The sequence below is a fragment of the Panicum virgatum genome, chromosome 8K (genome assembly GCF_016808335.1).
Source record: "Panicum virgatum strain AP13 chromosome 8K, P.virgatum_v5, whole genome shotgun sequence".
NCBI classification, from domain to species: domain Eukaryota; kingdom Viridiplantae; phylum Streptophyta; class Magnoliopsida; order Poales; family Poaceae; genus Panicum; species Panicum virgatum.
Window position 1 is genome coordinate 6,427,039 of NC_053143.1, and position 25,505 is coordinate 6,452,543.

The window sequence follows — 25,505 nt, forward strand, 5'->3', positions numbered from 1 at the left end:
GCTGGAACTTTGTTGTTTTTGTTTTTAGTGCGTTGCTTTTGATGCAAGATGAAAATATGAATGTAACCTTCTATTTTGAGGTGCTTCTCAATGTAAATACGAGATATTGTATTTGATTTGAAGTTGTGATAAATGGGTTGAAAATTTTTGTATCTGTTCTGGGCTGAAATGACTATTCTAATAAAAGGGCTGAAAATTAGGCCCAATTTGATGGATGAAAGTTTTTATACGCTTGAAATATGGTCTAACTTAATGGCCCACTCTGAATTAGGCCCATCCAAAAATGGGTTGTGGTGCTGATGTCACCATCTACGTCACTTGTCATGTTAGCATAACTTTCCACATCATTACTATGTCAGTGACCATGCCATTGGCCACATCATCATTGCCATACACATTATCGTCATGCCATCAACTATGTCATCCTCTACGTCATCAATATGAGGCATGGAATATAAATCCGTGGACTTGGCTCCGATGGACCAAGGCGACGGTGAAGTGCAAGTTAAGTTGAGATCCATGAACCAATAGGTCACATGATGATATGAAGTGAATCATATCATTCAAAGAAGATCAAGCCAAGTGTTGACTCATGATGATGATCAAAAGACTTGATGCAGATTGGTGCTTGTGTGGCATCAATATTTGAGAAGATGAAATAAAATGCGCAAGGCAAAGGTATGACTTGCAAGGCATTTTATTTCACCAGTCAAAGGTTGAGTAGAGAAGTGTATGATCGGATTTAGGATATATGGCCGTACTATCAAGAGGGGCCAACTTGTTTGCATATCGATCATCTAGTACCACTTGAGCGAGCTAACTTTGCTTACGTTGCTAGAATTGAGTGGCATTAAAAGTTTTACAAAAATGATTTAAAAATGCTAACTAAGGCTTAATGGTGTTGATCATCCCGTGGGAGATCATTTGGAGTTGGCATGCTTTGGAAAAATGGTTTTTGTTGTGTTCCTAATTATGGGTTGGATCTTGAAATGAAATTCTGGGTTGATACATTTTGTTTTGGATCATTTATTCAGTTGGGTTGTGTAGTCCTCCGAATAAGCTTTCCATAGAGTTCAAGATCACCTAATTTGAAAATCGGAGCTAAAAGTTATGGCCATTTTACCGAGTCTCGGTTGTGCCGAAAGTTGAGCTGCGGATGGTCCGCTCTGCCAGTATTATGTTTGAGATCATACAGAACTGGTTTTGGTTCTATGTGGGGAGCAAAAGTGAACTACGGACCGTCCGCCTTTAAAACCTGAAACGGGCGCAGAAACTTGATCTTTCTGTATTGGGTGTCCAAATGAATCGCGGACTATCCACCATTTGTGAGCTAGACCGTCCGTCTGGGTTGTAACGGTCGACTCCGAGAAGCATTTATTTAGGATATAGCTGTTGGGTTTGAAATGGTGGACCGTCCAGTCCTTGTGTGGCGGACTGTCCGCGAAAACTCTATTTTCACAGGATTTGAGTTTGGGGTGTCCACTATAAATAGAGGTAGTGACCGGCCATTTGAGGAGTTGAGCACCTTGGGGACTTTGTGGCCTTGTGTGAGAGTGCTTGAGAGCCCTCCAACTCACTTGTGATTAGAGCCAATGATATTCGCTAAGTGAGTGAGCGATTCTAGTGCGTTGTATTGAGACTTTGCAAGAGTGTGGCACTAGATGATCGAGTTGCAAGCCGGTGGTGCTTGTTACTCTTGGAGGTTGGCACCTCCTAGATGGCTTGGTGGTGTGTTTCTGTTGTGAATCCCGCAAAAAGATTGTGCGGTGCTCCGGAGAAGTGATTATGAGGGGTATTGTGCTCACCCCGCTGGAGTCACGAAGAGCAACTCTAGTTGAGCGAGACGCGAAGAGCAACAAATGGTCTGGCCGGGTCAAATGCTAGAGTTTGTGGTAAGCACTCTATGTGTGAGAGTGTGACTCATGAGTCACCACTAGAAAGAGGACCGGTGGCAACCTTAGAGCTTGTCTCAACGGGTTCTAGTTTGGTGGCAACCAAGTGAATCTCGGGATAAAATCTTGCATCTCTCGGCTGATTTGATTTTCTTTATGCATAATTCACAGCTGTGGTGAAGTTGCTCGATATTGTGGTGCTTGTGTTTTGAGTGCATGAACTTGGAGATATATGTGAGGAAGTCAATTCAGTCATCATATCCAAATTTGGCTTGATTTGGAGATCTCTAGCCTAACTCTTTAGTTTGGGAGTTCACTGCCCGGGTAAAACCGGTGGCACTGGATTTGCAAATCAGTGGCACCAAACTTGTAAAAGTAGTGGTACCGAGTTTTCTAGACATACACAAGTGTCGATGTCCTGACCCGGTGGTCCGGCACCAACGAGTGATGATGTTACGTGGTCCATAACCCTAGATGGTTGATGCAAGAGGTAACACAGTAATGCAAGGTTTATCATGGTTCCGACCACGGGGCCGTACGTCCAGCAGGGGTGTGCGAGTGCACTATATTAACTTGCACCGTGATGCTTGCAGTAGGGGGTACAAGCTAGGCGAGAGAGGGAGGAAAGCTCCCAAGTCTCTACTAAGTGATTGAGGAAAGTGCCAATATCGTGCTCCGGAGAGCGGGAGTGTGTGTTCTGCGGGATGAGTTGAGCGTCTGAGCAGATCAAGATGAAGGTGCCCGCCTCCCCCTTTTATAGACACAAGGGTGGAGTACATGTACGGGGGGATCAGAAGTCGTCATCTTCTCCCCGAATCGGGGGTGTGCAGTGGATGACTACTGTGGAAAGTACACTGTGGACCACTGGAGAGTAAGGCGTCGGGCGTGGTAGTTGTCCTGGGTGGCTCCCTGGTCTTGCGGAGATCGCGCCGGCGTCTTGATAGCTCCTGTGGGCGTCGTGGTCCCGTCCTCCGTGCGTGTCGTGGCGGCGTGTCGAGGGTCCTGCGGGCGGGAGTCTTGCTCTGGTCAAGGCCCGAGCCGCGTTCGAGGGTCGCGCCCATGCCGGTCGAGGGTCCTGTAGAGGAGAAAGTACGAGGAGTAGGCGGCATAGTGGCAAGAGCAGTGCCAGTCACGTCTGCATAGGGCGTCGCAGGTTCCCACAGTGTCGGAATAGTGCCGGGGATGGCAGAATAGTGACCGGAGTTGGTAGACGGGACTCCTATCACAGCTGCTGTGCGGCATGGCGGCCTGACGCCGTCTGGCCCGGGCCCTGCGGTGGAGTGGTTGGCATCTAATGCTCCGTCTGTCGGGTGGGTGAGCAGATGTGTTACTAGTTCCGTCTGCCGAGGGGTGGCCTCGAGCGAGGCGGAGTTGGCCTGCCTTCCGAGGGTTGGCTCGCTACTCTCGAGCGAGGCGGAGGAGTGGCGCGCTGTCGAGGGCCTCGGCGGGGAGGTCTCGAGCGAAGCGGAGATCGCTCCGCGGGTTCGAGGGGGCCTCGGATGGGCCGTACCGCAGAGCCGGGCCGTAGGCTGAGTGAAGATCGGGCTTCTTTGGGATCTGGGGAGGATTTGGGTGCAGTGGGAGAGTTGAAGCCGTTCCATGGTATCTGGATGCAGGGCGACGACGGAGTTGTCATCATTGATAGCTTCTTTCCCTTCGGATCAGAGGAAGACTGTTGGCCTTGGTTCGTTGTGACTGTAGAGTGCGACGTGGCGGTAGGCACTGTGGGCCCGATTGCTTAATCGTGTTTTGCATTTTTAAGGGCGGTTTAGTCCCTGGGTTAGGGTGCCCCTAATTATGGTACCCGACAACAAGCTTTTATTTACTCATATTTTGTGGTTGTGTAGTTAGCTAGTTTTTCTCTCTTGTGTAGTTTGCTTGTGTAGCATAGAAGTAGCACCCTTGCGTGACTAATTGGCTTGAGTAGTCTTGCTAGTCACTTTGCTTAGTTTCTATAGCTAGGTAATTTTGAGCTCTCTAGTTTGGCTTTTGTAGCCTTGCTTTTGAGAACTACTAGCTGTGCTTAGTTTTTGAATGCTTTGCATACCAGTATGTGTAGGAACTCCCCAGTTGTTTGATTACTAGTGCATAGTTTGTGTGACCTTTCATACTAGAATTGTTTAGGTGAGCTCTACCTAGCTCGGCACCTTATTTGCTCAATTAGAATCCTTTTTGTAAGGTGCAAGTTATAAATAGAGGGGTGTAGTCTTGGTTAGACCGTTTAGTTTATTTTCGCATTTGTTTCGGTCAGCCGGCAACATTTTAAATTTTAAAAAGGACTATTCACCCCCTCTAATCTGCCATCTCGACCCTACAGGGTTGGGCTTCGGGGCCCTTGAAATATTTTATGACGATTTTCAAAATGTCATGGATTAGCTAATCTGTGAAGATTTGGCTAAAAAACTTCATGAGGGTGTAATCTGTGACACTCAGTATGTGACGAAATTTGAGATCATCATGAATACTATTTTATGACGATTTTTTGGTGATCTATGACAAAATTGAACCGTCATGGATCAATAGACTTTTTGTAGTGTATTAGACCATTCTCAGTGCAATTGTCATGTGAGTTTCATTTTTATTAAACGACATGCCATGTAGCCAAAAATGATGACATGATATCCAATATAAAAAGCAAGAGAAGAATAGAGTTTCGTGGTGATGGAACTTGGTGTATGCAGTTACCAAGAGCTACGAAATTGGAATGAAATATCATTGAGAGAATTTGAGTTTCATCCATATACATTCATCAACTTGTATAGGTCACATGATATATTTGATCATTATTAACAATTGATAATTAAATGTGACAGCTGATCTATTAAATTGCGTAATAAAATTTTGCATTAAAAGAGATGGTTATATTCTAGTATTAAGCTGCAAAGCACTCTTGGTAACAGTGGGACGATACTTTGTATAGCGATTGGCCTTATAAGTGTTCCATGAATATAACACACACTAGTGGATTGCGCGCGCGTTGCGCGCGCTCATAATTTCATTGAATTACTGGAGGTAATTATTATGGTAAGAGAAAATGTTTTTATTCACAGGAGTCGTGCATTTTTAGGAATGGTATTTATATTTTTTTCACATTTGACAGTGAAAAGAGAAACAGAAAGATTGGAGTTAAAGATGTAGGAAAATAGCACTCTAGGCGCGCACTCATATTTGCTTTGTATCTATTTTATTATTTAGAATTTCATGAAATCGAAAATCTAGTTAAATATATGTAAGCTCTGTAAGTGATAATAAAGTTGCAATCTAAATACTGGAACTTGTAACATTATTACATTCATATTATTTATCGGAGAACATAAAAACATCAGGCCAAATTTATGGTTAATACAAGGAAATTTTATTATTTTACATTTTGCCTAGGAAGTATTAACTATCAACTACATAGTTTAAGCTACTTTGAAATTTAGCATAACCTAATTTGTGGTGGTCCGAGAGGAGTGACCTTCCCAATATAGGCGTAGATGTCCTGCAGGGTTTTGAACTTAAAAACTATTAGTACTATAGTAACCACACAAGATTTAAAAAATATAAACCTTTCTATATAATGACGTGACAGCTGCTGAGCCAGAATTGCACCTGCAAATTAGGTCCCTGCAACAAATAATTGCTTTCTTGCTCTACTGAGATTCAGTTATTGGATGTTCTTGCTGTGAATAATACTTTGTAATTTGAGACCAAAGATTTTCCGGAACAGGTGCAATGTTGTGCCAGGTTACTTGCATAATGTTGATAAAAAAATATGCAATTGGCAGTAGAAGCTGTAATAGAAGAGAGTTTTGGACCCTGATAGAGTTATGAATGTACCTTGAAATCAGGATCCCTGCAAGATTTGTCATTGGGAAAACATGTGTTATCAGTAGCAAAATGGTTATTAGGAGTATATTATTTAAGTAATCAAATGCTAATGAGTAAATATAACATACCTAAAAATTAGGTGGGAAAATGATGAGTCAATGGAGCTAGTAGGATGCAGGTAGGAACTACACGCTGGTTTAGCAAAAATAAATACAGTTGCAAGTTGCAGTAAACAATCTAGCGGTATAGCCCTTAAGCATCAACATATATAATAATGATTCTTTTAACATGTATGGATATCTAAGTATTTCATCTGAATATGTGTTCAAGTTTAAAAAAGAACTTAAGAGCGCTGGTGCAGCCAATACCTTGAACTAAGCCAACTCCTCTAGCTCTTCAAAAAATTATGAACATACTTCCCACCAGTAGTAAAAATTATAAACATGACCATATATTGTCCAATGCTGGAACATAGAGGAAGTCATTGTTGGTTCAGGCCACCATATGTTTTGATCATGAGACAACCATTCAAGGCCTGCAACTCTAAAGAACAGAGCATTAGTCAACTATGTTTTATAGTTCCTTTTCACCATAACAATAAACAATTAATGTAAAAAAGTATTGGTTCGGGGCATTATTCAACTTTGCTTCGCATTTAATGCATCACCTTCGAAATTGTTTCCCCTCAATGCATCTCTCGGAGTCTTGGGTGAAAGAATTTCAAGCAGTAAAGAGCGATGTCACTAGATCTGATATTTCTCTAGGATGCTTTGCAACTGTTAAGATGAGAAAAATTGTTCAGGTAGAGCAAAACAGAAGAAATGTAGCCCCTAATGCTGGCGAGTTATCAATTATTCTAATATATAAGCATGCTTTGTATTGCACAATTCATATTGTATTGCAGTAGGGAGGCTATATAAAGCAGGCCTATTGAAGTAAATAGGAATGAAGTGGGGGGAAAAAGAAGAAAAGAAATGGGCAGGACCAATTATAGAAGAGCTTTTGGCCTTCAGCACGGTGGTGTTGCATTGCATAGAAAGCACAACAGCTCGATTGGCACAGCTATCACAAATGTTAAATCGTCACTGGGAGAGGATCTTGTGTAGAGCTTTATATCAAACCACCCTGCAATCAATTGAGGAGTAAGTCAATGATAGCTAAGTTAAATTCCACAGATCAAACATGTCATCCGAATTCTTTATACGGTTATGTAAGTTTTGTTGATATACAACAGGGAAAATGTCTAGCTGTTTATTGTTCTGAGCAGAGGGAGCAAAAAGCGCAATGACAGTCTTGTTGATTTCACCTGTGAAGTTGCAAGGATGCGACGAACCTTCCTTAGCTAGAACTGGTGATACAAATCTTGGCCAGAAAATCTTTATTTGTATGAAATGAAGTATGATTACATCAGATTAGACCATGTCATCAAACCATATGGTGAGCTTAATCGCAAAGGATGAAGAATGATTGTTCTTTTGTAAATGCAAATATATGTGAGACTGACATAGTAGCATCATATCCAAGGTATCTAACTTGTTTAAATTATTGCTTGAAAAATAAAATTCACATTCGAGCTAGAAACATTTACCTTAGATAAGGCAAGTAGCTTAAATGTGTCTTCTTTTTATTAAACAGGGCTCCCTATCATCTAAATCAGGGCATGGTCAATTGGTCAGTGCTGCAGACGCAAACCATCAAACACACAGCGGGCATCTTCCATGGCCGAAGCAGAGGGTACACAAGCAAACCGTCAAATGCATGTTGTGCTGCCTCGCAGTGGATGGGGCTTCCACGGATGGATTAGTCCGTTTCCCCGTCGAGGTGCGGCATGGCGGCAATGGCCTCGGCGGCCGCTGCGGGCGTACGCGAGACGACTGGCGTCCGGTGCGCGTGCAGAGGCGACGGCGGCCCATGAGCCACGGGCGAAGGCGGCGCAACCGGGGAGCGGCGGCCGGCGCGAGCGCGGAGGTGACGCGTCCCGTGAGCCGCAGACGGAGGCGAGGCGAGTGGTGGCAGCCGGGAGCGCGGAGGTAACGCGGGCCGCGAGCCGCGGACAGAGCTCCGCAGCCGCCGCGCGGGGAGCGCCGGTGTGCGCATGTGCGGAGCTCCGCCGGCGCCGCGTGGGGAGCGCCGCTAGCCGTGCGCGGCCGTGCGCCTTGAGGGCGGCTCGGAGCGCCGGGCCGGCCGCGCCGCCCGCTGGGAGGGGCGCGTCGCGTACGTGTCCGCGAACGGGGAGGGGCGGCCGGCGCGCCTCCTTTGGCGGCAGCGCATGGCGTGGGCCACATCGGCGGGGATGGATGGCGACCGCCGCGCGAGGACGGACGGCGAGGATGAGCGGCAGCTGTCGGGCGGGGAAGGGCTAGGAGAAGCAGTGCCCGGGCGGGGAGACGCGCTTCGGTGGCCAGTGGCGGGGTTGACGGGCGGCGGCGGCGACCTGTGCGGGAAGAGGCAAGGCGGCGAGGCCGCGTCGGGCCGGCGACGCCGACAGGCACGACGGCGAGGGAGGCAAGCGGGGGCAGGGTCGGCGCGCGCAAGGAAGCCTGTAGGGCGGCGAGGCTCACCCACGGCTCAGACGGCGGGGAGCGTCGGTGGAGAGCCAGCCCGAAGGAGGACGGCGGCGGCAGGCGGAGGCAGTCGTGCGGCACAGGAGTAGGTGAGCACTCGAATGAGCCGTGAACGGGATCCTTCCTGAGAGATCGAATGGGGGGATTTTTTTTTACCGCAGCAAGCCAGCACGAGGCAATACACGCCGTAAATCATTGAATGCACGGTGAAAATTTTTTACGATGACGTGGACGGCCTGGTCGGCCGCCGAGCCGCGGGGAATCATATATAGAAATATCATTAATTTTTATTAAACACGTATACTCTTTAGTGCCACCTATTGGGCTTTATGTGTTTTGGACCAAATAGAATGCTTAACCAATCCTGAATCAGCCCAATTAGCACCCACTCACCGGGGCGGCCCATTTGAGCCCATCAGCCGAACTGGACCCTTCGAGGCCAGCCGACCCGACGCCTTCCAGCCAGGGTTTAGAGGTTCGCCGGCGCGCCGCCTTCCACCAGCCGCCTCGCCAGCGCGCCGCCTTCCACCAGCCGCCTCGCCAGCGCGCGCCTGCTTTGTTTTGCAGCCAATCTAAGCACAAAGCCCTGTGAATCCGCATACCAGAGCACGGCCACTCGCCGCCGCCATGCCTCCTTCTAAGTGCAAGAGGAGGCCGCAGCAGCCGGCGGCGTCGCCGCAGCCGTCCCCCCGCACCCCCTCCTCCCGTGACCCCGGCGACGGCGGCGACGGTGAGGGAGGCGTCGACCTCCCGTCCATCGCCGCCGCCGTTGCAGCGAAGTTCCCGGCCCTCGTGCCGCGCGGCGGCGACGGCTGCTTCGTCGGCGCCGTCGCCGAAGTGGCCCCGAGGAGCGGGAGCGGCGGCGCCGGCTTCGGGAGGCTCTGGCTCTCCGAGGCCGCTATGGTCGGCGCTGGGATGCGGTCCGGGTGCCTCGTCTCCGTAAGCTCCTGCCTTGTTCCCTCACCTTTGAACTGTCTGTTTCTCCAAATTGTTTCTGTGAACTAGTAGTACTCTACTCCTTAGACACAGCTACAATCAGTTAAAGTATCGATACAGCTAGAACCGGTTCCAGCAATCGGACCTTGCTGCTCAAATTTTTCATGTTGTGACTGGGGGCTCCAATCTGACTGGCATTTAGCAGCTGGTGGCAATTCCAAGCAGCGTGCGCCTACCAGCGTGTGTACTGTAAATGAGCTGAATTGAAATGCTCACGGTATTGTGCTTTCCTGAATTCCTGATCATGACAGCAACTTCATAGTACTTCATAGTTCCGCTCAAAGCACAAACATACCAGTTACCTGCTTGTATCTCTTTCTTTTGAATGACTAAGCTGAGGTGTGTTCCCTTGTTTGCAGGTGTCACTAATTTCTTCTAGCAGCGACCAATTAGATGGATTTCCACTATACGATTTATTTGATGAGTGCAGCAGATCCTTTGATCTTGATGTGGACAATGATCTTCTGCATGGTGAAGCTGGGCGGAACTTTGTGGTTGCCACAGTTTTCCCTTCGCGTGAGGTATGCCTATTCTACTTTGCTTCTACTGGTGTCCATGCTGAGAGTAACAAACCGTGAACATTGTTTGCTGGGTTGTCTTGCTAGGTTCAAAAGAACAGCATCAAGCTCTCTTGGGATCTTGCATGTGTTTTGGGATACCCTTCAGTAGGTCGATCGTTGTTTGTTAGTCCATTGTGTACACAGCAGACCCCAAATCATAGTGATGATGTCGATACTTTACGGGTATTGAAATGTAAGAATCTTTATCTTAGCCTGGTTCCACCTGGTGTTAGGCCTTCTAGTGGCATTGAAAGAGTGTCTGACAGCTGTTCTGAAAGAAATGGAATGGTTGTGGAGACACCTAAGAAGATGCCTTCTACTCCATTGCATGGAAAGGAATCCCATTACTTTGCATCCAACAGTGGATCCTCGATGTTCTTGGATCCAACCACTGCGAGAGCAGCATTAGCAGATGAGAAAGTTAATGAGTTATTGCAGATGTCAGCTACACGGTGGCTTAATGGTAGATACTTACTAAAAGGGAACTTTGTTCCTCTCTCAATGTGCGGGAAATTGTCCTTGTTTGTGGTGATGGGAGCAGAATTTGACTTGTGTGAGAAAGGGAGTACACTGCCTAATGCAGAAGATTCATCTAACTTGGGGGGAACCCTAATTTCAATCCTTGTTGGTAGAACCACAAAAGTGCATCTTTCTGAGTCAGTCTGCACTGAGAAACTTGACTCAGATAAGCCAGATCATGCTCCAATGCTAGGTGGGTTATCTAAAGAGTCAGGAACAATTAAAGGAATAATTTCGTTTTCACTGGCTGATCAAATTGGTTTGCCAAGGTACTGTGTAAAAAGATATACACTTCCCCCAAATTTCAGCCATAAAATTCATTGTTTCAATTTTGTAATATGCTGATTTTTTTCAGATACAAAGGTATTCTTCTTTATGGTCCACCTGGAACAGGGAAAACATCTCTTGCTACTTCCTGTGCCTATGATGCTGGTGTCAACCTTTTTACAATAAACGGATCGGAGATCATTACTGGTTATTATGGAGAAAGTGAGCAATCTCTGTATGATGTTTTCAGTTCAGCTAAGAAAGCTGCACCTGCTGTGGTTAGATTTTCTTCAATTGCTCTGCTGCTTTTATCATTAATGTCATGCCAACTGTGAAAATAAATCCGAATCGAGCTACTTCTTTCAGAGATATTACTGTAGTTCCTAGGATATCCTGAATCCTCTCCCTTGCATTAGAAAAAGAACAGTGTTTTTTACTTGTTTCGGTGACCTGTGTATTTTAATGATACTAGCAACTTCTTTTTTCTGAGAGTAACACTGTATTGTTGTGCCCAAGCTGTCATAATATCTTGATGTGCTCTGCAAATCTGAAGTCTTAAAACTGTATCTTCTATTGTGATTCATGAAACCGAACTTGTTGCAATTTCCACTATTTTTATCACACACAAGAGATATTACTGTAGTTCCTAGGATATGCTGAATCCTCTCCCTTGCATTAGAAAAAGAACAGTGTTTTTTACTTGTTTCGGTGACCCGTGTATTTTAATGATACTAGCAACTTCTTTTTTTTTAGAGTAACACTGTATTGTTGTGCCCAAGCTGTCATAATATCTTGATGTGCTCTGCAAATCTGAAGTCTTAAAACTGTATCTTCTATTGTGATTCATGAAACCGAACTTGTTGCAATTTCCACTAAGCTTGACTATATATATTTTCCTTTCCTATGTTCTTAATGCAAAATGTACCGTGTCCATAATACAAGTAATGATTTGGTTGAAGCCTGTTCTAGTGCTATGCTCCTTATGCATCAATACTTGAGTAATTTTACTAGAGAAGTTAACTTGCCTTTATTAATATTGCACTGCTCATACTTGGGAATATCTCCTCTCTTGTCCTGTTCACTCATTGTTTTTTCGTTGTGAAATTTGCATATCTAAATTTATATGGACATAGTTGAAACACTTTTTTATTAAAAAAATCCTTTTATTTCCAGTTAGATCAGGCTTTTGTTACCATGGTGTTTCATTTATCCTTTCTGGAACATTGAATTTAATGCAGGTAAAATATTAAAAGTTTCATGCACTGATTATCTAAGGTTTGATGTATTTAGTTAGCAAGGAGCATTACTATGCGTTTGACGTATTGGTTACAATTCTTATCCCATCATGTTGCCATTCATCACAGTGTCATATCTATCTCATGTATCTTTGTTGCTTTTAGATATTTATTGATGAATTGGATGCAATTGCTCCATCAAGGGAGGAAGGGAGCGAGGAGTTATCTATTAGAATGGTGGCTACTCTGTTGAAACTGATGGATGAGATAGGCCCTAGTGATCGTGTTCTCTTAATCGCTGCAACTAATCGTCCTGATTGTATTGATTCTGCACTTCGACGTTATGGAAGATTGGATAAGGAAATTGAGATAGGTAGGATTATCTGACGACCATATAGTTTTGAAATAAAATGCAGTGGTTGTAGTCTGCGCCACAATACATCATGCTTTTAATGCTAAAATGCCTGCAACTAAGACATAGCTTATGGATGTGCAGAATGCATTAAGAATCCTGACTTTTGATTTTATGGACTAGCAACATACCTTTAGGATTGGCCAAAAATTTTACCTTGCGAGGAATGGGCTGCCTTGTACTGTATATTCTGTCATCCCGGGCTGGCCATTTTTATTTTGTATGTGTTTAACGCCAGTTAAGCCAATCTTGTTTTTTGAAACTAAGTTTGGCCTGCACTTAAATTGTTATCAAAATTTAAATTTCGTCATGTTGGACTAGCACGGTTGTCCAATGATATAATGTGGTCTAAAGCCAAGTTGACCATGATTTGTTTTCTTTTCACTGGGTTGTAGGAGTGCCGTCTCCAGGACAGAGGTTGGACATACTTCAGCACCTTTTAATTGGAGTTCGACACTCCCTCGATGATGAGGAACTTGAGTCTATTGCTCAAGAGGCCCATGGATTTGTGGGTGCCGATCTAGCTGCACTATGCAATGAGGCAGCATTCTGTGCTCTTCGCCGTTATATCAGCCTAAAAGAAAATTCAAGTAACACATTACCGGCATCTTTCTCGGCCATGTCATTGGATGATGCCCCCTGCACAAATACTAACACAAAAAGTAGCAAGTCTTATGGTGAGACAGATGAAAAAGCACTGTCTGTGAACAGTGAGGACTTTAAGAAGGCTAAAACGAAAGTTCGACCTAGTGCAATGCGCGAGGTATCAATTCTATCCACCCAAGGCTGTAACTGTTTGCTTCTATCATGATAGTTCCTATATATACTTGTGACTCGTGGAAAAACAATGGCAATTACTCAACTACATTCTTTGCAGGTGATGCTTGAGCTTCCAAAGGTGCGGTGGGAAGATGTTGGTGGTCAAGGCGGTGTCAAGCAGCAGCTAATTGAAGCCATCAATTTGCCACAGAAATGCCCAGAAGCATTTGCAAATTTAGGGGTCAAACCCCCCAAAGGAGTGCTAATGATGGGACCACCAGGTTGCAGCAAGACCTTGATGGCTCGTGCTGCAGCTTCTGAAGCAAAATTGAACTTTCTTGCAGTTAAGGGTCCTGAGCTTTTCAGCAAATGGGTGGGTGACTCTGAAAAAGCAGTGAGATCGCTATTTGCTAAGGCTAGGGCTAATGCACCGGCGATAATATTCTTTGATGAGATAGATGGACTTGCAGTAACTCGTGGGCATGAAAATGATGGAACATCTGTTGCTGATAGGGTACTCAGTCAGTTGCTTGTGGAGATGGATGGTGAGTTTTATCAATTGATAAGGAAATTCCTCTTTTGATGCCTTATGTCTGTATAAATTTGCCTTAGGGCATATATGAATCAGCTTATCTCTTCACTAACACTAGCCACTAAAGTGTGTTAATTTGTGATTATAGGTTGCCAAATAACAGTACTGTATTTTGTTGACTCATAAACCAAATATCAGCTATCAGATTTTGATGTCTCGGGTCAATGGTTATTCTACTGGAGCCTTAACCATTTGCATGTCCTCATCCACATTTGAAATGTGTCGATGACCTGCTCTCCAACTTATTTTCTAGTTTACAATATCCTGTTGGCCTCTATATTTTGATGATGCATAATTTTCTATTGTGACAATAGGTTTGGACCAAAGAATTGGTGTCACCGTTATTGGAGCTACAAATCGTCCTGACAAAATTGATCCAGCACTTACAAGACCAGGTGTTCATTGGGTCTTTTTTTTTTTGGTTTAAATGCATTTTACTGATTCCTTTGCTCATTTGGTCTGACTTTTTGCGGATGCTCTAGGTCGTTTTGATCGGCTGCTCGATGTGCAACTGCCGAACGAAGCTGACCGCACAGATATTTTCCAGATTCATACACGCAGCATACCATGCGGTCCTGACGTGGATCTGAAGGAACTTGCTAGACTCACAGAAGGCTACACCGGCGCGGACATAAAGCTTGTCTGCAGGGAAGCAGCCGTCGCGGCACTTGATGTATGCTACTCATCCTTCCCTGCTCTGGTGACACGAGCGTGTGTATATTCGCTACTTGTAGCTGGAGTTTGCTGATAAACTACCCTGTTTCCATTCAACAGGAGAGCTTCCACATTGAAGAAGTATCAATGAGGCATTTCGAGTTCGCCATCAGGAAAGTAAAGCCGTCTGATCTCAAGTTTTACCAGAAACTCGCAGAGGGCTTCCGCAGGTTTGTGGATGGCTCAACACAGGGAACTTAGTATTGAACCTGCCATCATTTATTTTTGTTACCCTAGAAGATTGTTAGGTGTAAAAATGCAACCACAAGAATTGTTTTGTAAAAATGCTCTAAAAAAAGTATTGTTGTATCCTGAAAGCGATCCCCCTCATCTCGTCTTCCACATCACCTCTATTCCAACCATAGAATGAATTTTAATGCAGAACTTATGGTGGATTGTAACATGGGCTGTTTTGCTTATTTTAGGCCCTGCTATTGTGGGGAACTTTGGGCCTGTCTTGGTTTGGAGTCTTGCAGCAATGGTGTTGTTGGGATTATACTGCACAAAATACCTGCAGCAGTGGAGCCGGGTGCTGGGCTGGAACAATTGGTGCACTTCGTTTCTGAACTGCTATTGCGTGCATTTCTTACTTATATTGGGTCCATTGTACCTTTTACGCTTTATGTTGGACCCATATGTCAGAGTCAAGCGACCTGGACCTATTTGTCAGAGTCGATGGAGGTGGGGGTAATACTAGAGTTGGCTCTGTCAAAAAGAAATCGCGAGTTGGCTCTGTCAAAAAGCTATTATTTTTCTCACTGTTTGTTTCCTACCCACCCGCGCGGCCACGCGTACCCGCTTGTCAACTCCCTTCAATCGTGTGTTGTCTATTTCCTCCCTCCCTTAGTCCCTTGTCTGCTGTACTCTTTCAGTCCTGCCCTCCCCTATCCCCTCACATCCCCTCTCTATCTTTGATCCATTAATCCGTCCGACGCCTGCCCTCCGCTGCTTCTGTCTCCTACAGTGCAGCGCAGATGCGACGGTGGCCCCATCCCCGGCTGGAGGAGACGCGGCGGCTGCGGGGGATCGATAGCACTGGCACCTACCTCGATCCCGACGGCCGACGTTTGGTCCTTGGCCGCCGAGCCGGGGAGCCCTTGCCCCTGGCCCTGGGTTTCCAGCCAGTGGAAGCTGAGGGTAGGATGGATGTGGCGACGGTTGGCGTTGGCGGGCCGCGGGCGTGCACTGCGGCGTGGGGTGCACAACGTGATAAGTCGCGCGTCCGGGGACGGGCATCGGCGCCTGTTGAGGTGCCCGTGTGGGCCAGCTGCTTCGCCACGTGTTGACGTCTTTTGGGATCAACACACGCACTTCGAACATGCCACGCGAGGAGGAGCTCGCTGCAGCGCCTCCTGCGTGGACCGGTCAGATCGATTCAAGGGAGCGGTCAGACCGGTCGCCGCCGAATAGATCGACGACGAACCTACAAACGTTAGCCCAGGAAAACCCGTCAGGGCATGCGCACGTAGAGTTGTTCTTGGATCGGCAGGCCACCTAGAACGTCCTCAATCGACGTAGAGATGGAGGAATAAATAGTAGATTGAAAAAACTAAGGCAAGAAAGTGTAAAAAAGATAAACCCTCAATCGGCCGTGACTCTTTATATTCATAGGGTGGGAAGGACTTGCCCCGCAAAGAATTCTTTTAACAAATTTAAACTCATAAAAACTCTAATTGTACTCGAATTTCAGGTAGACTGGTCTGACCGGTCGGAGTTGCCGGACCCAAATCGGTCAGAACGCTCGTGAACACCGGTCAGACCGGTCTGTGTAGCTTGTGCCAATTTTGATCATCAACATATGTCCCCTATTTTTTGGTGATGCTTGCATACCAAAGAATAAGCCTCTAGACCAAAATTGTCTAAAAACGATGACAAACATGCATCGGCCATATTTTGTTCTAAGGGTGATAAATATTATCGGTCATATCTTACTTCTCCTTCAAGTTGACGATGAAACAATTTGCTTGGGCCTGCATACCTGTTTCATGATCACAGACCTTGCTGGTACAACCTTTGATTGTCGTTCCATAGACTCTTTCTTGCGCATTCGTTGCAGCCTCCTCTTTTGGGTGTGAGATAGGTCTGAGGGACACCACTTAGGCTGTAAATACAGGTTGTCTTGCTTCATATCCTTCTACCATCTTGGTTGCAATCAAGTTTGCTTTTGACCAGATTATCATTAACAACCATCGGTCTTTGAGAAACACTAAAACTTGGTCATGTAGAAAGATATTGAATAAAATATGGATGCATATACATTCTACTATAGTTCAAAGGTGTATAATTGTAAGAATACGACCAGAACCATAGAGCAACAGGCTCACCAAATAAATATGGTGCAAAAGCATTATTACCTTGTTCCAAATGAAAAGTCGATTGCTCACGATGCTTCGACGATGGTTTTGTATCCTTAGATTGATCTGGTGTTGGCGGTCCTTAGTCTAATAGAATAAATTCGCAAGCGTACGGATACCGATGTAGCTTTCATCTTGGAGTATTCAAGGGTATCGAATCCACGAGGAATGAGAAGTGTACTAAGTAGTGAATCTTGTTTATCGAGGGGGTATGACGGGAGTGAAGATGTCCAGATAAGATAGACCGAGGTGTTCTAACATTATCTTGCTAACTATTCTTATCAAGAATACTTGACGTATATTGTAGTTGCTTCGGCGGCCTAAGAGAAGGACTCAGACTGGGATGAGAATGGAGTCCAATGTCCGTCGGCAACTACTGTTATAAAAACACCCGAACGTGGTGGACTACGAAATCCTCTAGCCCTCTACTTTGTGATCCCATTAATAAAGTTTCTGGGAAGCACTCTTCGCGACTGCTCAATATCTTCACTTGGACGCATCTTTTAGTCAACTCAACATGCACCACACATGGCCATCATCTGCAACTCCGGCGATACGCCCTTATCAATCCTGTCAACACCATCGAAACTGCACCGGCACCTCCGTCTGCAAACTTTCAATTTGTTGTTTCTCCTGTTTAGTATGTTAGAGAATTACATGCTAGGGCTTGTTGTATTTATGCTTTATATTTGGAATCTAATACTTTAATTTTCTAATTATTCAACAGTAGTGGTACAATGCAGTACGAGAAATCATTTCGTAGTGGTTTTGGGTCGCCGTGCTGAAAATTTCTCGTGCTGGCAAATTGCAATGATTTTCTAATACTTTAATGATTATATTTGGAATCTATATATTTGAAATTTCTCGTGCTGGCAAATCGCAATAATTTCAAAAATTTTGCGAGAAATTATAATAGTCCGCGGTGATTTCTGTATTTGTGAGTGCCATACAAGTAGTGGTACTATGCAGTGATATATGAAGTTACACATTGCATAACTTACTGTGGTTGTACATAACATGTGCAAGTCGACAAGCAACCATCCAATATATATGATCAAAGTTAAATCAACATTGGACTCTGGAAACCACGAGTGCTCTAGTACATTTCAAACAGAAATTGGTGTTCTCTTACCCCTCATTTTCCTTTATAATTCGCTCTTATTGTTCACAAGGTAACGCGATTTACCTTTATTTTGACTGTTGACAATGAGCAAAATCATGTTGACTTGTGAATAGTAAGAGTAAAATCACAAAACTAAAAAACAATGAGGATAAAATCACAGTTGCATTATTGTAAAGTAGGCCCCATTTCAAATAGCAGCTACATGAATCTCAACGCAAGAAAGATGAATAGCTCAACTGCTTTAAGATCCATATCAAACTTATTCTAGGAAATGAGGCACTCGGTTTATTTGTATCCTCACAGCAGATGGTCCACTCAATAGTAAACCACACATTGAGCATAATTTAAGGGTGTGTTGTGTTACGGATAAACTTCAATGATACCACGAGCCCCTATTTTCTTAACAATCTTATAGTCGGAGAAACCTGCTTGCCTCTGGTATTCACCATCATGAGCATGTCCATGAGGAGTTGGGCTTCGTACATTATCGGCCCTGTAGAAGGGGAAAGGAGTATTTCTATAATAATCACCTTTCCCCCCTCTTCTTTGGAGGGAATTGCCTTCCTGCAGTGCTCCAGGATCTTCACACAGGCTGTGTTTAGTTTCAAAATTTCTCTCTCCAAACTTCATTATTCACCTATCACATCAAATCTTTTGCCTCATACATGGAGCATTAAATGTAGATAAATAAAAAAACCAATTGCATAGTTTTGATGTACACGACGAGACGAATCTTTTGAGCCTAGTTAAGTCATGGTAGGACAACAATTACCACAAACAAACAAAAAGTGCTATAGTGTGCTATAGCGTCCGATGTGACTCTTTTTACTATTATTTTACGGATCTAAACACAACCACAATCCTCATCGTTACATAAGTGCAGTACAAGCTACAGAACACAATGTTATCCATCCCTAAAGGGAACGATCGAATTATGATCAGTCCACCCAATGCTGCGCCCCCCGCTGAGTTGCACGTGAACCAGTTCACCAACCGACTTGTACACAAAAACTCGCCTGTGTAAAAATCAATGGCTCCAAACACTCCAAACTTCATCCAACGGACCTAGATCATCCGCTTCAACGCGTTGAAGCGGAGACCCCCATCGCCCGCGCGCCCGCCCCTCTCACCGGCCAAGGTTCGAAACCCAGCGACTCCAACAAATCGATTTCCCCTCCCTCTTCTAAAAATCACGCGCGGCCTTCCCCTCCCGCGCGCCTCCCTCGAACCCGGGGTTGCCCTCGCCTCCCGCCGAACCCGCCCTGCGCCGGCTCCCCGAGTGACGCGAGCCCCGCCTCCCGCGCGCACAGGGGGCTACGGGTCCGGCCGCCGCCGCCGGGACGCGTGCAGGGGATGCGGGCTCCAGCCGCCGCCGCCGGGACGCGTGCGCAGGGAGCTGCGAGCTCGGCCTCCGCCGCCATCACGCGCGCCAGGGGGTTGCGGCCTCGACCGCCGCCGTCCCGCGCGCCGCCACTGGGACACGCGCCGGCTGCGGGCTCCGGCCGCCGCCGTGCCCCGCGCCAGCCCTCGTCCTCCCTCCCTCCGCTCTCTCCCTCAGCCCCGAAACCTAGGTCGTCTTCTCCACCTCCGTTTTGGGTCGTCGGAGGCCGCCGGGGTCTAAATCCACCCTCCCAGTCGCCGGATCTACACCCTCCTTGTCCGGATCTGTCTCGACGTAGAGTCCCTCCGTCTGGGCCCTCCCCTTTCCGGCGGCGCTGGCACGGCCTTCTGTATCGGCGCTCGCTCGCGAGGAGGCCCTGACTGGCCGCGCGACAGGGAGGCGCTGGCCGGCCGGCCGTGGCCTCAGTGCCCGCGCCCGCTCCTCCGCACACCCCGGGTAGGGTTCGAACCCCCTCTCCCGCACACATTTTTTCCACCAAATTTCGGTCTTCCTCCGCGCGACTGCCGTGAACTGGCCGTGACCCGCGCCTGCTGCGGCCTCCGCCTGCCACCGCAAACCCGGCAGCCGCCAAGGACGCGTGCCGGGTGTGGCCTCCGCCCGGACGCCGCCGCCGCCCTACAAGCCGGGTGCGGGAGAAAGACGCCGCCGCCGCCCAACAGGCCGGGTGCGGGAGAGGAGACGGCGGGCTGGGATCCGGGACCCAATCCCCCTACGCCTACCGTGAGGATGACATTTTTTCCTCATTTGCTTTCTTATTTTTCTATTTCTGGTATTGGGGATTCATATTTTTCTTGATTCCGCTTCATTATTTCACTCCTATTGGGGAATATTTTTCACATTCTGCTTCATGATTTCACTACTATTTGATTTTTGTTATTTCATTCTGCTTCATGATTATTCTTGTTTTCACTATACTATGATGATGATTTGTAGCTCCGATAGTGTGGAATTGACTCTATGGTACCATGTAATGCACTGTGATTTGTCTCTCCAATGGCATTCTGGAGGCCGGAGAGCGGCCTGAGGACGACGACGTCGGCGTCGAGGTAGACGCCGACCCAGCCCGATGTCGCCGACGCCCCTGGGCCCCCGATCCAGATCCAGGTATCAGGATGGCTTAGCTTTCTTCGACGGATTTATTGGACGCGGATCTGCTTGCTCTGCTGCGTGCTGCTGCTTCCGAGGTTTTTCGTCGTTCATTTGCAGCAAGGATGGAGGGAAGGAGAAGGCCCCGGCCAAGTCCGGAGGCGGAAGAAGAAGAAGAAAGTGGAGCAAGGGCAAGAAGAAGGAGAAGGTCAACAACGCCATGCTCTTCGACCAGCCCACCACCTATGACAAGCTGTTCTCCGAGGTAATCTACCTATCCTCCTGTAGCTTATACTACGTATTGTGTTGGCTTCGATGTTTGTCAATTTCTGGAAATAGAAGCTATGAGAAGTAGGCAATGTCTGGTCTGGAATTAGTGAGCAGGAGCACTTACGTCTGTCATCTTGTAATGTTGCCGTTATTTGACACTATCATCAGCAGCAACATGAATTTCTGATATTGATGCAAGAAGAATATGTTGGGTTTGTTTGCTGAAATTCTTTGGTTCGTTACTGACTGTTCATTCTGAGATGTTCATAACTAATTGCATCTCTTAAGTAGTCAAAGTAACTGAAATGGATATACTGAAATGAATATATACCAATTCTCTGTCTTTTTTTTTCGAAATAGCATTTCTCTGTCTTTAAGCTTTCTGAATTTAGACACTGTTTACCAGCGCTCTCAATGGTTGCTATGGCATACCATCGTTCCACTTCAAGGGTCGTCAGGGTGACTACTATATTATTCTCATGAGTTCACTAATTATATTCTAGATTTCTTTGCAGCTTAACAACTTCTATTCAGTAATCTTTCTTTTTTAGGTAATGGATATGCTTGGTCCCAGCCTTTGGGATGGTTCTGAAAAATTATTTTGGGAGCATCAAAAGGGTGGGGAAGGCAAAGGTAATCACAAAATGTTAAGTATTCAAATTTCTTATGGGTTAGATAAGTAGCATTGTGGCACTTGTAAAGGCTCGAGTTCCCTATATTTTTTAACCAATTAAGTGGAAATATAGTTCTTGAATCAGTTCTTTGATTCTTTCTTACAGTGGTTATAACAGATGACATTTCATTGGTTATTTAAACCTATTCAGTGCTTAACTACTCATGCTATCCAAAAAAACACTTTCACAACATTATCTCAATGTATCTGTATCCTTCAAGCTTGCATTCTGTCTAAGCCCAAGCAGTATGACAACAAGATGCAGGTGCTACTGTAAGTCATATTGCATCAGTTTGGTTTTTTAGCCACTTGACGTTGTGTTTAGCTCTCTATACTCACATTACTTCGTTTGCAGGTTTTGCATTATATTGTTGTAGCAGTTCTAGAGCCTCCTCTTTTCCTGGTATGTATATTACTTTCTACAGTGACAATGCTTGATCTCTGGCCTTGTGTACAATTGAATTTTCAAGTATTTGGTATCTGCCTAAGCAAAAGTTGAAATGAGGAAAGCGGGCTCCGCGTGGGATTTTTTGATAGAATCTACCTAATGAGGAATTTTTAGGAATAGAGAATGTTGTGTGATTGCGTTTATGTTAACCTCCCTGCCTTTTTCTGTTATTACCACAATCACGAATCACAAGAATGAAGAATTATATCATCCGTTTGATTCTCTGGTTATTGGGTATTTGGGTAAGTATTGATGGCAGCCTGGCAATGTGCTAAGCTAATGCCTTGCCGACTATAACAAACCAACATCAGCTGCTCAGCACCATGAGATATGTCTAATTTGATGAGTATATTGTTGGTAGTCTCACTGCTTTGCTTGGATTGCACTCTTTGGAAAAGACTGATTACAATCATTTTTCCTTGTTTCTGCTTGATCAAGATAGAAGATGGTAACAGTGTGCTACTGGATAAGAATATAGCCAAGCAAAGAGCCAGGTTGCTTCTTGCTGTGTGAGTTGCTTGAGAGAGAAGAGAGCAGAAATGAACTTCTCCATCAGAATAGGAAGAGCGGAAAAGGAAATTTGCTTCTTGTTGTACAAGGTAGCTAGCTCCTGATTTTGTTTTTATACGATCTGCGAGTTCATCTATACTTCTGTTACCGCCATAAATTAACAGGATTAATTTATGGGCCGAAAGCAAGATGGGCTTAAAGCAGAAGAAGAAGAAGGATTGTAAATCGGCTCCTGCGTGAGCATCTGGGCCACATGGGCCATGTATCCTTAGATTTAGTTTAAGATTAGAGATAGAGTCCGATCGGGACAGGATTAGTTTAGATTGTTTCCCAAGTCTCCGGACTATAAATATGTACCCTATGTTATTCATAAGAAGAAGAATGTCATCACGTCTCACAAACAACAACTCTCGGCGCATCGCCACACCTAATCCTAGGGTTTTCATCCAAGTAAGCGCCATGCTGCCCTGATCGCTTCTCGCGATCAGGGCAGCATTGTTCTTGCTTTTACCTTGGCATTACTCGTACTGAAGTGTTTTTGATGGCGAGTAATGCTAGTTATCCTGATGTTCATAACATGACTTTTAGTAGATTCATCGTGCTTCGTTGCTTATCATCTACGAATATCATGTTGTCTTTACGCGATCATGTCATCATCTTTTACTAGCTCTTGTTGCATACAGTTAGTTGCGTAAAGGCAACACTCTGCTTCTTTTATGTCTAATAGATCTGATCTGTTATGGTTTGCTCTTGTTCTTGAGAGTCGGCGTAATATCTGCTAGGTTAGGCCTTGCAAACGGATTGGATGATCCGGTGATGTGTTAGATGCTTTGCTCTAGTCTTAACAGGGAATTGATCCGGGAATCGGCTCTTGCTAGTTCTTAGGCCTCTGTTTTAGGTTATGGTTTAGTTATCTGTCACGTTCATTAGGCCCAGTCACGTGTAGGATGTTCCGATCTAGCGGTGAAGCTTTTACCATCGTAGATTAGATTGATTAGATTTAATTGAAGCAGCTTTTACAGTTATTTGCTTATTTTATCATATCCGGATACAAACAGATCCAATCCGACACCGGGACTCGATCGGCTCTTTAAAGCCGATGCAAGAGTCGTCCCGGGGAGCCGACCACGGCTCGGACTCATGTTTCCACGTGTTTGTGTATGCAGGCTAACCGTCGCAAGCACGTTCGCACCTTCCTAATCGGGTATAGGTTAGGTGGCACGCCCTGCGTCTTCAACAAGCCGCGGCGTGTTGCTGGAATTGCGGGCCGTCGACGAGGGAGCAGTGCCTGCCAGCGCCCCGGTGACCTCCCGGCTCTTCGTGTTGCCTGTCGCTGCTCGTCGGTGGGTTTCGACCGACAACTCATTCTGGCACGCCCGGTGGGACACTTCTCGGCAGCAACGTCCACTGCAACAATGACAGGAGCTCAAGATCAAGAACCCGCTCCCAAGCCCGTCACGTATGAAGAGCTCTCTCCTGAACACAAGAAGAAGTATGATGAGATCAAAGCTCTGTTGGAACCCGATCTCATCGGCTCTTTTGAGAGGACCCGCAACCATGGCATCAGGTGGAAGGGGTTCTCACCAGAAGGCGCTCTCGACAACATAGATCTGTCTGTGCCATCAGAAGAGCGCACCAGAGCCCTACGTCAGGAGATGAACTACATGGTGGCCCATTCGGTTCATCGGCACTCTCAGAGCCTGATGAACGAGCTCGAGCGCATGGCGCATCGCGTCATCCAGGAAATAATCAAGAACCAGTACTCTTCATCGGGACCAACCCTGGGGAGTCACACAGAGGAAGCTGCACTGCATTCTAGGCCGATATTGCCATTCTCATTTGCGGCTCCAAAACCACAAAATTCGCCGATCTACGTTGTCCACAAGATCGGCGGTGACCCTGGAGAAGGCCAATTCCTCACCGAGCCACCCAAGGAGATCCCGCACGGCTACACGTGCGCCTACATCCCTGACAGCGTCAATCCAACACGCTTGGTGCAAATGGTAAACCCATAAGCTTCTGGAGCAGACGCGGAGAAACAAGCGTGGCTGGCAAAGTACGCTACTGGGCCGAGTGTTGAGACATCGGCCCCAGGAGTTTTTAGTGTGGAGCAGGTCAGTTCAATACTGAGACACCAGTTCGGCATCCTGCCCAAGAGGAAAGCGATCGGCTATTCCAAGCCGTATCCAAGTGACTATGACTTGATCCCGTTGCCTCCCAAGTATTGGCTTCATGAGTTCACCAAGTTCAACAGGTTAGAAGGAGCCAGCTCCATAGAGCATGTGAGCCGATACTTAATGCAGCTTGGGATGATCTCAGTGTCGGATCCGCTGAGGGTCCGGTTCTTCGGCCAATCTCTTACAGGCCCAGCTTTTGGATGGTACGCGTCACTGGCTCCAGATTCGATTTGAACTTGGAGGCAGCTGGAAGATCAGTTCCATACCCAGTACCACTCGGAGGCTGGTGAAGCTGGAATTGCCGACCTCTCCCAAGTCAGGCAAAAGCGAGGGGAGACTGTGTCGGAATATATACAGCGCTTCAGCGAGGTCAAGAACCGATGCTACTCATCGCGCATCACAGAGAAGGAGACAGTCGATCTGGCTGTCCTGGGGCTCGCTAAGCCGATCAAGGATGCGGCTTTTCAGTTGGAGTTCACGTCTCTGGCGCACCTAGTGCAGAAGCTTACGGCATATGAGCTTTACCATCCTGAGCTGTACCAGGACAAGTTCAAGCGCCATGTAAACGTGGCCCAGGCGGATGAATTTGATGACTCTGGCGAGGAGCAAGAAGTGGCCATGGCAGAGTGGACTCGGGGGGCAAACCCTGTCCCGTGCAAGTGGGTCAAATAGCAGAGGCTTGTGAAGGGCTTCGACTTTGACGTGACCAAAGCAGAGCAGATATTTGATCTGCTCCTCAAAGAAAAACAGCTGAAACTCCCAGAGAATCACAAGCTACCGATGCCACAAGAGCTGCAGGGAAGGCTATACTGCAAATGGCACCACTCGTTCACTCATTCCACGGGTGAATGCAAGGAGCTACGTCGTCAGATACAATCGGCTATCGAGCAAGGCCGATTAATCCTGGCTCAACACACGATGAAGGTTGATACAAAGCCCTTCCCACAAGCTAACGTGGTGGAGCTGTCAGATTTTAGATCCGAGGGCCAGGATTTGGCATTCCAGATCAACATGGTGGGGCCCATGCGCCGCCATGACAAGCAGAGGAGAGAGGCCGCTTCTGGCAAATGGCCGCAAGATGAACAGAACTGGAACCGCAGCATGTGACTGAAGAGCAGGTGCATCACATCCGCAATCAG

At 46.3% G+C, this 25,505-nt stretch overlaps 1 protein-coding gene and 3 long non-coding RNA genes across 5 annotated transcripts; 3 read left to right on the plus strand and 1 right to left on the minus strand.

Moving 5' to 3' along the window:
- Positions 1 to 5,129: 5,129 nt before the first annotated feature.
- LOC120643729 lies at positions 5,130 to 6,392 on the minus strand. The gene is made up of 3 exons (XR_005663150.1): positions 5,715 to 6,392; positions 5,487 to 5,557; positions 5,130 to 5,376 (listed from the first exon to the last, which is right to left on the minus strand). It is a non-coding gene; the product is annotated as an uncharacterized LOC120643729 (long non-coding RNA).
- A 283-nt stretch (positions 6,393 to 6,675) lies between these two features.
- On the plus strand, positions 6,676 to 7,187 carry LOC120643730. Its single transcript, XR_005663151.1, has 2 exons — positions 6,676 to 6,847; positions 6,940 to 7,187. It is a non-coding gene; the product is annotated as an uncharacterized LOC120643730 (long non-coding RNA).
- Positions 7,188 to 8,733: 1,546 nt separating this feature from the next.
- Positions 8,734 to 14,776, plus strand: LOC120643731 (calmodulin-interacting protein 111-like). Of its 2 annotated transcripts, none has more exons than XM_039920196.1 (10): positions 8,734 to 9,208; positions 9,625 to 9,786; positions 9,871 to 10,613; positions 10,700 to 10,889; positions 12,012 to 12,219; positions 12,654 to 13,021; positions 13,136 to 13,562; positions 13,924 to 14,004; positions 14,092 to 14,282; positions 14,384 to 14,776. In XM_039920196.1, the coding sequence occupies exons 1-10, from the start codon at positions 8,897 to 8,899 to the stop codon at positions 14,522 to 14,524; spliced, it is 2,823 nt and encodes a 940-aa protein (XP_039776130.1). In that variant the 5' UTR covers positions 8,734 to 8,896; the 3' UTR covers positions 14,525 to 14,776. The 2 variants fall into 2 exon arrangements, 1 of the variants encoding a protein (XP_039776130.1); XR_005663152.1 differs by having other exon boundaries at positions 8,813 to 9,208; positions 14,157 to 14,282; positions 14,384 to 14,493.
- Positions 14,777 to 19,432: 4,656 nt separating this feature from the next.
- Positions 19,433 to 22,263, plus strand: LOC120643732. Its single transcript, XR_005663153.1, has 5 exons — positions 19,433 to 19,637; positions 20,409 to 21,017; positions 21,110 to 21,504; positions 21,587 to 21,634; positions 22,118 to 22,263. It is a non-coding gene; the product is annotated as an uncharacterized LOC120643732 (long non-coding RNA).
- Positions 22,264 to 25,505: the final 3,242 nt, after the last annotated feature.